The 12313-nt window shown below is 34.9% G+C and overlaps 5 protein-coding genes across 5 annotated transcripts in view; all 5 read left to right on the top strand.

Annotated features, from left to right (window-relative positions):
- Positions 1–742: 742 nt before the first annotated feature.
- Positions 743–2389, top strand: LOC306877424 (uncharacterized protein C2orf80-like; the record flags this gene model as incomplete). Its single annotated transcript, XM_079429200.1, has 8 exons — positions 743–783; positions 896–977; positions 1148–1230; positions 1329–1419; positions 1495–1572; positions 1860–1947; positions 2084–2190; positions 2321–2389. The coding sequence occupies 8 exons, from the start codon at positions 743–745 to the stop codon at positions 2387–2389; spliced, it is 639 nt and encodes a 212-aa protein (XP_079285326.1).
- Positions 2390–3092: 703 nt separating this feature from the next.
- LOC306877423 (gamma-crystallin M2-like) lies at positions 3093–4078 on the top strand (the record flags this gene model as incomplete). The annotated part of the gene is made up of 3 exons (XM_079429199.1): positions 3093–3101; positions 3305–3547; positions 3803–4078. The coding sequence occupies 3 exons, from the start codon at positions 3093–3095 to the stop codon at positions 4076–4078; spliced, it is 528 nt and encodes a 175-aa protein (XP_079285325.1).
- Positions 4079–7325: 3247 nt separating this feature from the next.
- On the top strand, positions 7326–8126 carry LOC306877422 (gamma-crystallin S-1-like; the record flags this gene model as incomplete). Its single annotated transcript, XM_079429198.1, has 3 exons — positions 7326–7334; positions 7465–7707; positions 7851–8126. The coding sequence occupies 3 exons, from the start codon at positions 7326–7328 to the stop codon at positions 8124–8126; spliced, it is 528 nt and encodes a 175-aa protein (XP_079285324.1).
- An 819-nt stretch (positions 8127–8945) lies between these two features.
- Positions 8946–9786, top strand: LOC306877345 (gamma-crystallin M2-like; the record flags this gene model as incomplete). Its single annotated transcript, XM_079429066.1, has 3 exons — positions 8946–8960; positions 9100–9342; positions 9511–9786. The coding sequence occupies 3 exons, from the start codon at positions 8946–8948 to the stop codon at positions 9784–9786; spliced, it is 534 nt and encodes a 177-aa protein (XP_079285192.1).
- Positions 9787–11658: 1872 nt separating this feature from the next.
- LOC306877421 (gamma-crystallin M2-like) overlaps positions 11659–12313 on the top strand; it is a gene marked incomplete at both ends in the record, with an annotated part of 70933 nt that continues 70278 nt past the window's right edge. The window contains 2 exons of the mRNA XM_079429197.1: positions 11659–11667; positions 11804–11905. Coding sequence (XP_079285323.1) covers positions 11659–11667; positions 11804–11905 — 111 coding nt within the window. The remainder of the gene's footprint in view (positions 11668–11803; positions 11906–12313) is intronic.

Here is a 12313-nt window from a genome sequence, read left to right as displayed (position 1 = left end):
TCAGTTCCTCATCTCATTCTTATCAAGATATATGTAGGAAAGTTGAGTCTGTGTGTTATGCAACCAGGCACTGGCCAACAGTATTAAAGTGACTGAAGGACTGAATTAATAATTTAGAGGACTGTTCACCTGAGATGACTACAATTCTGAGACAGAGTAGGAGTGTTTGTTTAACCAGTTTATATTGTATGAGAGCGGACTAAAACGTCTGATATATAGTTATCTTATTGTACTGTCAGGAAGTGTTGGTTTCTGAGTTTTAGGTAAGTTTCAATGAACTTTCTTTCTATCAATGTGTTTTCAAGAAAATGATTACTTTCAATTTGTTGAGTTGATCTATTTGTTTTAAGAAAATGCATTGTATTAAAATGTAATGGGCTTATAGTCACAGACTGTTTTTTGTTTAATAAATTTTTTAGAGCATCCCAGCTCGTTATTTCTTCCTAATGTTAATCTCATCAGATGCCTTTGGTAACCTAACTCTTGTGTGTTAGACATCCTGTCAAATGTTCATCTCACTTTTCCTGTTCGTAGGAAGCCAAAATATAGTTTGAAGTTTGCTTCCTGTGTTTAGTGTTGCCCTGGCAGAGGATTAACTTCTAGGTAAAGTTAGACTCGTGGTGCTTTTTTTTTTACTTGTAATGTTTCTTAATGTTGCTGTTTTAATGGGATTTCTGCTATCGTTCCTGATTAAATCTTGAAATAAATACATTTAGAATTAAGTATTTCAAGTCTCTGAAAAATGGAGGTCAAGAGAGTGAAGAGAGATGTTAAAACTTTGCTGTAAGTAACATGAAATAAATTCACTGTACTGTATCAGGATAAAGTGCATCATAAATTGTTCATTTGTCAGAACACACTTTCAGAACAAAGCTTTTTAAAAACTTTTTTTTAGTGATGAATATATTGGACAGCGACTCAGAGAAACTGGTTTTGATCCAAAGGGAAAAAGCACTTCTACAATGTTAGATGATTTGGTAAGTGATCGATATTAAAGTGAAAGTTTAATTTCAAAGGATAGGTTTGTCTTATTGAGAGAGTGTAGATATTAGTTGCTATTGTTCTTGTTTCATTCATAATAAAAAATGGAAAAACAAGATTCAACAAGCTTAGGACTTGTTCTAAATACATCTGCATATTCATATAGGCCCATCATGACTTGGCTATAAGTGTGGCTTTGTGGTGGCTCAATAAAGCTAATGGGAAGAATACAGCTGAGAATGACGACATGTGAGTAATTTATATAACCGGTATTTCAATTTGTTCAATAGATAAATTTTTATGTGCAGTGTTTTGCCTCACATTTGACAGTGATATATTGTTTGTAGAGGAATTGGCAGTTTAAGACATATTAGCCAGTATCCTAATCACCTGGAAAGAGAAGCAATGATCCTTTCTTCCTTTGCTGGAATGCTTCTGGTAAGGATAAGTAACCAATTTCAACAACATTTGTGTTTTTGTCCACAAGCCGTATCATTGTTCTCTAATTTTCAGAATAACTTGCCTATAGAAGACATTCTGTCTCTGTACAATTGCAAACCAGTGGCATCTTACCCTCATAATCATGCTAAGGTATGTTACAGTATTTATTATATTATGTTTGTCACCTGAGTAAACAAATGTCACGATGGATGAGAATGGGAATTATATACATCCTTGAAATTGTTGTTTAGTCTGGCACTTTACATTATGCATTGGTTCTCAACCAAGAAGGACCAATTTGGGAGCCTCAGCAAATTTCTGAGATTACTTTTTTTCTTTTCTTTTTTTTTTTATATAATTGAATTGAAGCAATCTAACTTTAGTAAAATGACAAAAAAAAGTATATATTTTGTGATTTCTGAATTTTTTCTCAACAGGGCAACATTGTTCACCCATTCTCCCTCTCTTATCATCCATTTGCTATGCTCAGTTCATTCAAAGCTGTAGACCACTCAAGAAAACACAGTATGTGCCATCATAGCAATCAAATCCATTGATATAAAACCGTTTTATTTTATACAGCATTAAAAAGTGATCATTAACAACAGAACAAAATACTTTCTTTATCCCATTAAAGTACTTATTTTACTCTCTTCACCAGCCCAGGTACTGAAACGCTGGATCAAGGAACACAGTAAACAGGAGGTCTCTCCAGTAATGGAGAAACTGGAGTCCTCCTCCACATCCTCTTCTAGCTCCTCATTTAGTGTAAGTGTCGATCTGCTGTTCCTCACATTTTACCACAATCTGTTATGACCCATACACTAATACTATACAGTAACTAGTAATATAATGTACTGAAAAAAATTGTTGCACCTATATTTTGTGTCGAATACAGGGTAGTGAGGACTCCTTAAAAGATGAAACTGCTCACTATGAAGACTCGCAAGAATCTCTGCAGGACTGAAAACAGCAGCTGTACAACAAGCAAATATTAATTTTATTAAACATGGGTAACATTATTTCCGGTGTTTCCTCGTTTGTCCATATTAAAATATTAGTTCTTTCCTGAGACTTTGTTCACAACCAGGTAGGCTAATAATAAAGACAGCAGATCAGTTGACAAGGTTATTTTATAAATACAAATAATACTTTTACCCACTGTCTTATTGTCCAAAAGTGTTCATACATGGTGTTATTTTAGAAATAGAAGGTGTGAACAATAATTAATTTGCCCATGCATATCCATTTTACATGTGAATGAAGATTCGATGTTAAGTTTACAGTAATCAATAAAATTCTTGAACTTTTACTTTCTGAACTCTGCAACGTGGTGTGTTACAGACATTTTTGGATGTGCTGATGCATTCCATGTCATAAGCAATAATTCCATCAAATAAAGCATCTCATTAGTGTCTGGATCAAAACAGTGGAGGACAGCTGAGGTCAGTAATTTGCCAGCTGGGAATTTTGATTCGATGAATCAGGGCTTTTAAATCTATGGATAGGATTAAAAGGTTGGCACCACCATCAGAGTGCCAAATCCCAGTCATTGAAAGGACAAATGAAGTTTGATCCACCATGTTGATGGTGGTTTATAAAGCAGACCTCATGCCCTAGTTTGTTTGACTGTTTCTCATGTTTAGGACTGTTTCCAGAGGCTCATCAAAATGAGTAAGGTAAATGAGACCGTCAAAGATGATAACCTCTTTATTTTCGCATTTCTTAAGGAATGTTTAGATAAGCATTTGATTTAGTCGCTACAGCTGAAATGCTGAAAATGCTAATTAGAATAAATGCTACTGTGACGAGAAACAGAACAATAGACCTGTTACAGTTGTCTGTTTAATTTGCTGTAATCTGTCACATCTCTTGATTTCAGATTATCTTTTATGAGGAGAGAAACTTCCAAGGTCGCTCCTATGAGTGCAACACAGACTGCCCAGACATGCATCCTCACTTCAGTCGATGCAACTCTGTCAGAGTGGAGAGAGGCTGCTGGGTCCTGTATGAAAGGCCCAATTACTCTGGTTTCCAGTATGTGCTAACCAAAGGTGAATATCCTGAATACCAGCGCTGGATGGGCTACAATGACACCATTCGCTCATGCCGTACATTTTCCTATGTGAGTAAAATGCATGTTAATGATTCCATAATATTTGTTTTGACTTCTATTTCCATATCTACATTTATTATTTTATTTTATTTTATTATTCCATCTTTGTTGTTCACTATTTTGCCAAAGAAAACTCTAGTTCTTAGTATCCATGCTGTGTAAATCTGTTGCATTTTGTGTTGTTGTGCATATTTTCATTGCAGACATTCAAACTCTAAGCTATTTAAACGTTCATTTAAAAAAATATTTTGAAATGTTTTGCAGAAAAGTGATGGATCCTACCGCATCCGGATCTACGATCGGCCAGATTTCCAAGGTCAGAAGATGGAATTCAGTGATGACTGCGAGTCCATACACGAAAGTTTCCAGTGCCGCAGCGTTCACTCTTGCAATGTCATGGAGGGCTACTGGACCTTCTATGAGCACCCCAGTTATCGTGGCCATCAGTATTTCATGCCTCCTGGCGAGTATCGCAAGTTCAGTGACTGGGGTGCCATGTGTGCCACCATTGGCTCCTTCCGCAGAATCACTGATTTTTAGAGTTCACATTATGAAAATAATTGTGTCTTTTCTGGCATTGACTTGTCAATAAAATGTCACTAAGCCAAATGCTTGGCAGTGTATGTATTGATGCTGCAGGTGTGTTGATTACAACAGCTATCCATGATCAAACATATAGGCCTACAGATTTCAGGCTGTATGGCATCTGTGGGAAGAAACTTTAAATCCTAAATGATCAGTATTCCCGGTATCACTTTAGAATACTGATCCATCATTAATGAATAACTACACAAGAACACACGAGTAACGCAATATTAGCACTATAGCAACTATTAGTAACTAATAAGAAACTCTGATTAATGAATTAGTAAGTAATAGTGCTTAGTCGAATGTGGTAGTTCATTATTAGCTAATCAATAACTATTATCATGATAACTCCCTAGTAATTACTGAAGTCATTGTAAACTTTTAAGGTTTTTATAAGGTTTTGGTTAGTAATTTATTTTGATAGATTTGGTAACACTTTATCATTATTAGTGGGTTACCGTGATCTTCACTTTAGAATACTGATCCAAATAATTAGCAGTTTCTTCAGAAGGATGTAGTAACACTTGAGTCATTACTGTCCAAAACCTTACATACAGTATATCTCAAAAGCTTAAAATGACGTCAGTCAGTATTAGGGAGTTATGATGCTTTTCACTTTAGAATACTGATCCAAGTAGTTAGTAGTTCTTGTAGAAGAATTTGATCATTCTTGAGCCAGTGGGATACCATGATCTTCATTTTAGAATTAATTATACATTATGCATAATTCACATTAATTATGAACATGTATACAGTAGTTCTCCAGGATATATATATATAAAAAAATAGTAGTTATTGATTAGCTAATAGTGAACTACCAGTTTCAACTAAGGGCTATTACTTACTAAATCAATAATCAGAGTTTCTTGTTAGGTAATAGTAGTTACTACAATGTTAATAGTGCATTAGTGTATTGTTCTTGTGTAGTTATTCATTAACAAAGGATCAGTATTATAAAGTGTTACTGTATTCCCTTACGTTTGCCAGTGTAAATGATTTAAAAAATACATTGTAGACATTACATAACATATCAAAATCAATTCATAGCATGTTTTAGAAGTCAAAGAAATTATATACAGTATGGACAGTAGGAAGCCACTATTGGTTGTGGTAGATTGTAACAAAGGTTTTGATCCCTACAAACTCAACTTTTCTAATCTTACACTGGATAAAGAGTTAAAATAATTGCTGCAATACACTTGTCAGTGAGATAGATCATGGCAATGGGACTTTCTTTGACAAAACTGTACATACAAATATTTAATAGATTAGATTTCGTCATAAACATCCATATCGGCTATACTAAAGGCATTTCACAATTTCAAAAACAAAACCTTTCCGTTTCAATTAAATGCCCTTATTTAAACATACAAACAGACTTGCGATTTGTGATGTTAAAATAAATGCAGACAAATAACACTATTGTTATATTGTTTCCCCAGACATTTCCAGCAGCTTTCAACACAGCAGCTTTTGCTGGAAAAAACAATGTTACAGAGGCAATCAAAGGGATTGTTTGGGGTAAAACTGTCCATGTTTGCAATATTCCTGCACAGTTTCTGCTGACATGAGTACACTGTGATTTAAATGACAACACGAACAGTTGTACCCTTATTTTCTTGGATATATATTTATAGTTCCAGCAGCATTTGGCACCTACATGAAAACGTTCAAAGGCTACACAAACATGGGAAAGGTCTGTACGAATTAGAATAAAGTATCAGCCATATATGAATTATTATTGTGCTGCTTATGTAAAATGTTTCCTCTAGATTATCTTTTACGAGGATAGGAGCTTCGGCGGCCGTTATCATGAGTGCATGAGTGACTGCGCTGACCTGCATTCCTACTTCAATCGCTGTCACTCCATCAGAGTGGAAAGCGGTTGCTTCATGGTCTACGACCGAACCAATTTCATGGATCTCTAATGAATGGAGTCCTTGTAAAATGTCTGCTGTATGCCCTTTTTCGCACACTAAATAAAATGGTGTCTGTGCTCAAGTGTCTTGAGTTTTGTTCTTGCACCCTCTACCTGGAGGAGTCACTGCCTGATGACGACTCTTACTATAGGCTGCCAGACTGCTTGACACTGTTTGGAGAATTGAATAAAACTACAGAGACGTTTTCCTCCATGAGACAGGTTTCGAGTGTTCTATCTATCTACTTGTGCTGTATGCTAATGCTCACTCATCATAAATAACTAACGATAAACAGATGAAATGTCAAAAACTTGCTTAATAATAATATGGCTTATGTTTAATACAATGTTTATATAGATAAACATTAAAAAGTAGGACTGTTCTAACCATGTAAATATGGGGTGTGACTTAGACAAAGTTTGCTTCAGGTAAACCCTGTTGTAATTGAATTATAAATAGCTATGGAGTAATCAAACATATTTATTAGAGTGTAAAGTATATACAGAATATATATATATATATATATATATTGTATATATATATATACACAATAAATATATATATATATATATATATATATATATACACAATAAATATATATATATAAATATATTATATATATATATATATTGTATGTATATGTTTGTATGTATAGCTATATATATATCTGTATATATATTTATCAATAATTTATAAATTTTTTTACTGACCAACCACTATATAAAGCACATAAGGAGCATAAAGTAAAAAGATTTTAATATAATGTATCCAAAAGAAATATTACCATAAAAATATATTAAATTAAATAATAACATGGACATAATGAATAAATACATGCATACATTTAAATGCATACACTATTTAACATATTAATAATTTCTAAATATGTTTTTATTAATTAATTAATATTTTTTAATCATTTCCACACAACTGGCTATTGTAAATTTATTTAAGTTAACATCACATGACAAGTTTTACATGGAAATTACAAACAATTTATCATGACTTATTGGATATTGGGTATTGATATTAATTATTTTCTGTGTTTCATCTGTTCATTATGTGGTCATAGCCTCACTTTTTTTCTGCCCTCATTAACAAAATGGCTGTACTGACAACATTTTTAACAAAAGAATTATAAGAAAACTTTTTAAAACCAACTGGCAAAAAAGTTTTTTTTGTGCATGTAATTTTAATATGAATGACACATACAGTGTCGGCACTTTGTGTGTATATATACCATAGAGCGTCACACTCACATGGCACAACTCCTGTCAAAAATGGGGAAGGTAAAGCAATACTGTAAGGAAAGTGTGAAAAGTCATACAAAAATATTGTTTACCTTATATTCAAGATATTTACACTGGTTTTCCTGTAAACTGTACATGCATATGGACTGTCCTTTCTTTATTTTAACAGATCATTTTCTATGAAAACAAGAATTTTAAGGGTCATCAGTATGAATGCAATGGTGATTGTGCAGATATGCTTTGCTATCTTGGCTACTGTAACTCCATCATGGTGGAGAGTGGATGCTTCATGATCTATGAACAGCCACATTACAAAGGCCAGCAATTTTTGGTCTGCAAAGGAGAGTACCCAGACTTTGACAGCTGGTTGGGCAAAAATGACTGTGTCTGCTCCTGCTGTGAAATTCCCATGGTGATTATACTATATGCTTGAGTGAGCTACATTGGAAGTAATGATAAAGTTCTAATCATTCTTTTAAATGTCAGGAATTAGTGAAAAATGAGATAGTATTAAGATAGTAGTTGATTTACATGTTTTGTTCTTCCCTCTACCAGACACATGGATCTTCTCATGAGGTGAAACTGTTTGAGAGAATGGAGTATGGAGGGCAAATGATGGCTCTAGTGGAGGACTGTCCAAATGTCATGGACATGTTCCAGACAAACCACATATTCTCCTGCAAGGTGATTGGTGGAAACTGGCTCTTCTTTGAACAGTCCAACTACAAAGGCAGGATGTACCTCATAAGGCCTGGAGAATACACAAGATTCACTGAATGGGGAGGCTTGAGTGCCCGTGTGGGTTCCATCAAACAAATCATCGATAACTAGAATTAACATTCACGCAGGCTGCTTTGCAGTTTTTTAATATCTGTTTTATTTTTAATGTAATTACATACTGCTATAAACACACACACCAAACTTAAAATTATTTGCTTCTATTACTTAACATAGGTCTGCCATATTAAGCAACACAGGCAATCATGTTGAATAACAACTTACAGTATGCAGCCTTTATGCTTCAAACGTTCTTATATGTTACCTCAGAAATAAATGTTTATAAATTTAAATCTATAAATTGGCTTATTTTTGACTCATAGAATGTTGTACGTAATATTTGACAGTATATTATTCATAACGTAACTGTGTTTCTACTTATAGCTTACTAATTAAATACTACTGCTTATAAATGAGTGCAATGGTTTCTTTTTTCTTAAATTTCATGTTCCTCTTTAATGTTAGTTTATTGGTTTTTCAGTTCGATCATTATATAAGATGAATCATACATTGCAGCTTTATCCAGACTTAAATGAACCGTCCATTACTCAACTGATTCAGTATAAGACCCGTTGCTTTTGCATTGATTTATTGTGCAGTCAGACTGAAGCAGGATGGGACGGGGCATTTTGATGAATATGGAAAAACTGCACCAGGGCCAAGCCAAACATAACCAGATTGTTTCATTGTTCATTGAGACCCCCCCCCCCCCCGCTCCCCCCAGATTCTATCCCCTATTACTTTCTCCCTAGGCTAGATTTATTTGAATGACAATACTTTATGCTGTGCAATCACAGAGCAGCTTCTAGGTTTTATAAAAGACAGTAATAAACTGGATGCCAGTGTCGAGTAGTAGCCCTGCCAGATGCCAACATGACTATCGGAAAGGTAAGATGGCATCTCTCAATCTCATAGACTATAGACTTACAATGGTTTTCAACTCTATAACATGAAGCCACTTTACAGCTGCAAATTAACATTATTTCATATATTGTAATAGATTTATCATACCTTTTATCTTTAACAGATAATCTTCTACGAGGACAGGAACTTTCAGGGCCGCTATCATGAGTGCAGCAGTGACTGTGCAGACCTGCACCCCTATTTTACCCAATGCAAATCCATCAGGGTAGAGAGTGGGTGCTTCATGGTGTATGAGCACCCAAATTATATGGGGCAGCAGTACTTCCTGCGGAAGGGCGAGTATTCTGACTGTCAGCGTATGATTGGCTTCAGTAACTGTATCAGATCATGTCGGATGATCCCCATGGTAAGTGATTTATGGGAATTAGCAAATAAACATAGTTAAAAACAGCTATGCACTAGTTCATCAGATCAAAGAAATAGGATGCTTTAGACTGCAGAAACACACTTTTGACATTCTTTGAAATAATAAATGTGTTGATTAAATATATCCCAAATCCATGTTTTCTTGTAGTATACTGGTAACTACAGAATGAGGCTATTTGACCGGGTTGATATGGGAGGTCAGATGACAGAACTCACGGAAGATTGCCCTAACATCATGGACCGCTTCCATACATCTGACATCCACTCCTGTCATGTGATGGACGGTCACTGGCTTCTATATGAGCAGCCCAATTACAGGGGGCGAACGTACTACCTTGGACCAGGTGAATACAGGAAGTACAGTGACTGGGGAGGAACGACCCCAAGAATCGGGTCCCTCAGGAGAATAACCTCTTTCAACTAGACAACATGAATTGTGCGACAACATATGCACTAAATAAAATCTCTTGACTGAAACTTTTGCTTGTCTGCTCATTATTTCTGTTTTAGTGTTTCCATGTGAAATTAATAACAGAAAAAGTCAAGTGGTTAATCTATAACTATTTATTCCACATTAAATTGACCTATTAGTGACATTTTCTATCACAAATCTGGTTACCAGACTGGAAAAAAATCATTGAAAATTTGGTAAAGCAAAACTGAGAGCAAACTGTCTCTCACACTGTTTATGCTTTTGGCTGAACAATGCAGGGCTCAATCTGGATTAACTGCCCTCATTGTAGTTAAATCTATCACTACCATGACTGTCAAAAAAACAAAAGCAGCCCTGCTATTTAAAGGCACATTGACCTCAGAGAAATTAGACAATGTTTTTAATCCACATGCATGTTTTAGTTGTACAAAACTGCAATCAAATACCAAATTACAAGAAAAAGTGAAAATACTAAGTTATAGCTCCTAAACACATTCAGTGATGGATGTGCAGCTTTATAATGAGAAGACGACTGAACAAGAAGACAAAATCGATCTTAATTATGTCATTTGGATTTATAGTTAAAGTAAGTAATAAGTTGTGGTATAAATCGGATGGATACAGGTAAATTTCTGACCATTTGTCATGGCTGTTTGTTTTTAATACAGGTTTTTCTTAATGTAACTTGAGGGCTATTCACCCATGTATGGCTTTGAGATGGTCTTTTTTTCTGATATACTATTGTTTTTGTGATAAAAAAAAATCACATGCCATTTTGTGTAACTGATGAACACTGTTTGCACACAGAGTCAAATTGTGCTTTATGATATCACAAAAACATTAAATTATATACTTATTGCTTGCTTTTTAAGGTGTATCTAGAGGCTTATAAAAGATGGTTGTATTTATCTTCATTTTCCATTTAAATAATTTTACTGTAGCATTTTTGCCATTTTAAATAAGGCTATTTATATCAACACATGCAAGACATTTACAAAAAGCATATAAATAATGCATGTCCATAATGTTACAGAAACATGTTGGACAAACTTGCAGCAAATAGAATATTTCTACAATGAAACTGGTAACTTCTGTTTTGCTGTAATATACCGTAGATAAACAAAACAATTTCTTTGCACCTTTTACATGCCACAAAATATAAAAGAAATGTATCTGGGCCTTTTACTGGGCCTTTAGCTTGTGGCTAATACTGCACAAGCCTGACTAAGAATGCTTAGAACTGAAATGCTAGAATGCTAAGAACTGAAACAATGACTAGAATGCTAAGAACTGAAACAAACTTTAAGTTTTACAAACAAATATGTATGGTCTTTCTAGAGCATGAAGTACATAAAATTTGGCAATTGAATATCAGAGACAATGTTCACATAATATCCCCAAAACATAGCTGAGTTAACTCTTTAAAAGTCTTTAAAAATCTTTAAAAGTTTCTTTGTAATTTCTCCTGCAACTTTTTTTTTTTTCATATGAAAGAATTCAGTATGTCAGTGCAGTTGTCAATGCTGTTGAGAATAGAATCTCAGTAACTGCTCCCTCTGTTGAACCACTTCTTTAATGCAAAAGGGATGTTCCATATTGTTCTGTGTGCATTGTGCTGTGAATGTGTTGGTGCCGTACCAGTCCTTTCCCTGGACCATGCAAGAGAAAACACCAAACATGTAATTATATATCCTTTTTCAAGTAAAATCCATATTTTTCAACCCAATATTGTGCTCTAACAAAAAGGTAAACATGTGCCAGTACCCTGACATATTCCTGTATTCATTTGAATAACAATACTTTGTTTGTCAAGAGGCAGTATAAAAAGCTTGGGAAACATATGGAATCCCTCCAACGGAGACCATGGGCAAGGTAGGATTTTTGGCACCACTTTCATGACATTTACATTGAATTGCACCTCCCCTATGTATGCTAAACTTTGACGCAGATGGATTATTCTCCTAATCTCTTCACTAAAGCAAAGTGTTGATTTTGTTGGCTCTTTCAGATTGTTTTTTACGAGGACAAAAATTTTCAAGGTCGTAGTTATGAGTGCAGTAACGACTGCACAGACCTGCACACTTATTTCAGTCGCTGCAATTCCATCAGAGTAGAGAGTGGCTGTTTCATGATATATGAACGTCCAAATTTTATGGGCCACCAGTATTTTATGAAACGTGGTGAGTATTCTGACTACCAGAGATGGATGGGCTTCAGTAGCTCTATTCGGTCCTGTCGCCAGATTCCAATGGTGAGCTTCACTGAATGTGCTGCTTTTGTGGAGATAGTTATATTACGGTTTCTTTGACACCAGTGTACTGAATCATTCATTTGCGTCTTGACGTCAACAGTACAGGGGACCATACAGACTGAGGATCTATGAGAAGGCTGACTACGGAGGTCACATGATGGAATTCACAGACGACTGCCCCTGTGTGTCTGATCGTTTCCACCATCGACATGTGTACTCCTGTAACCTGATGAATGGCTACTGGATCTTCTATGAATATCCCAACTA

This window comes from Barbus barbus, assembly GCF_936440315.1.
Source record: "Barbus barbus genome assembly, chromosome: 11".
Lineage (NCBI taxonomy): Eukaryota > Metazoa > Chordata > Actinopteri > Cypriniformes > Cyprinidae > Barbus > Barbus barbus.
The sequence above is the reverse complement of the archived record's forward strand: the minus strand, read 5'-3'. Positions and strand labels throughout refer to the sequence as shown.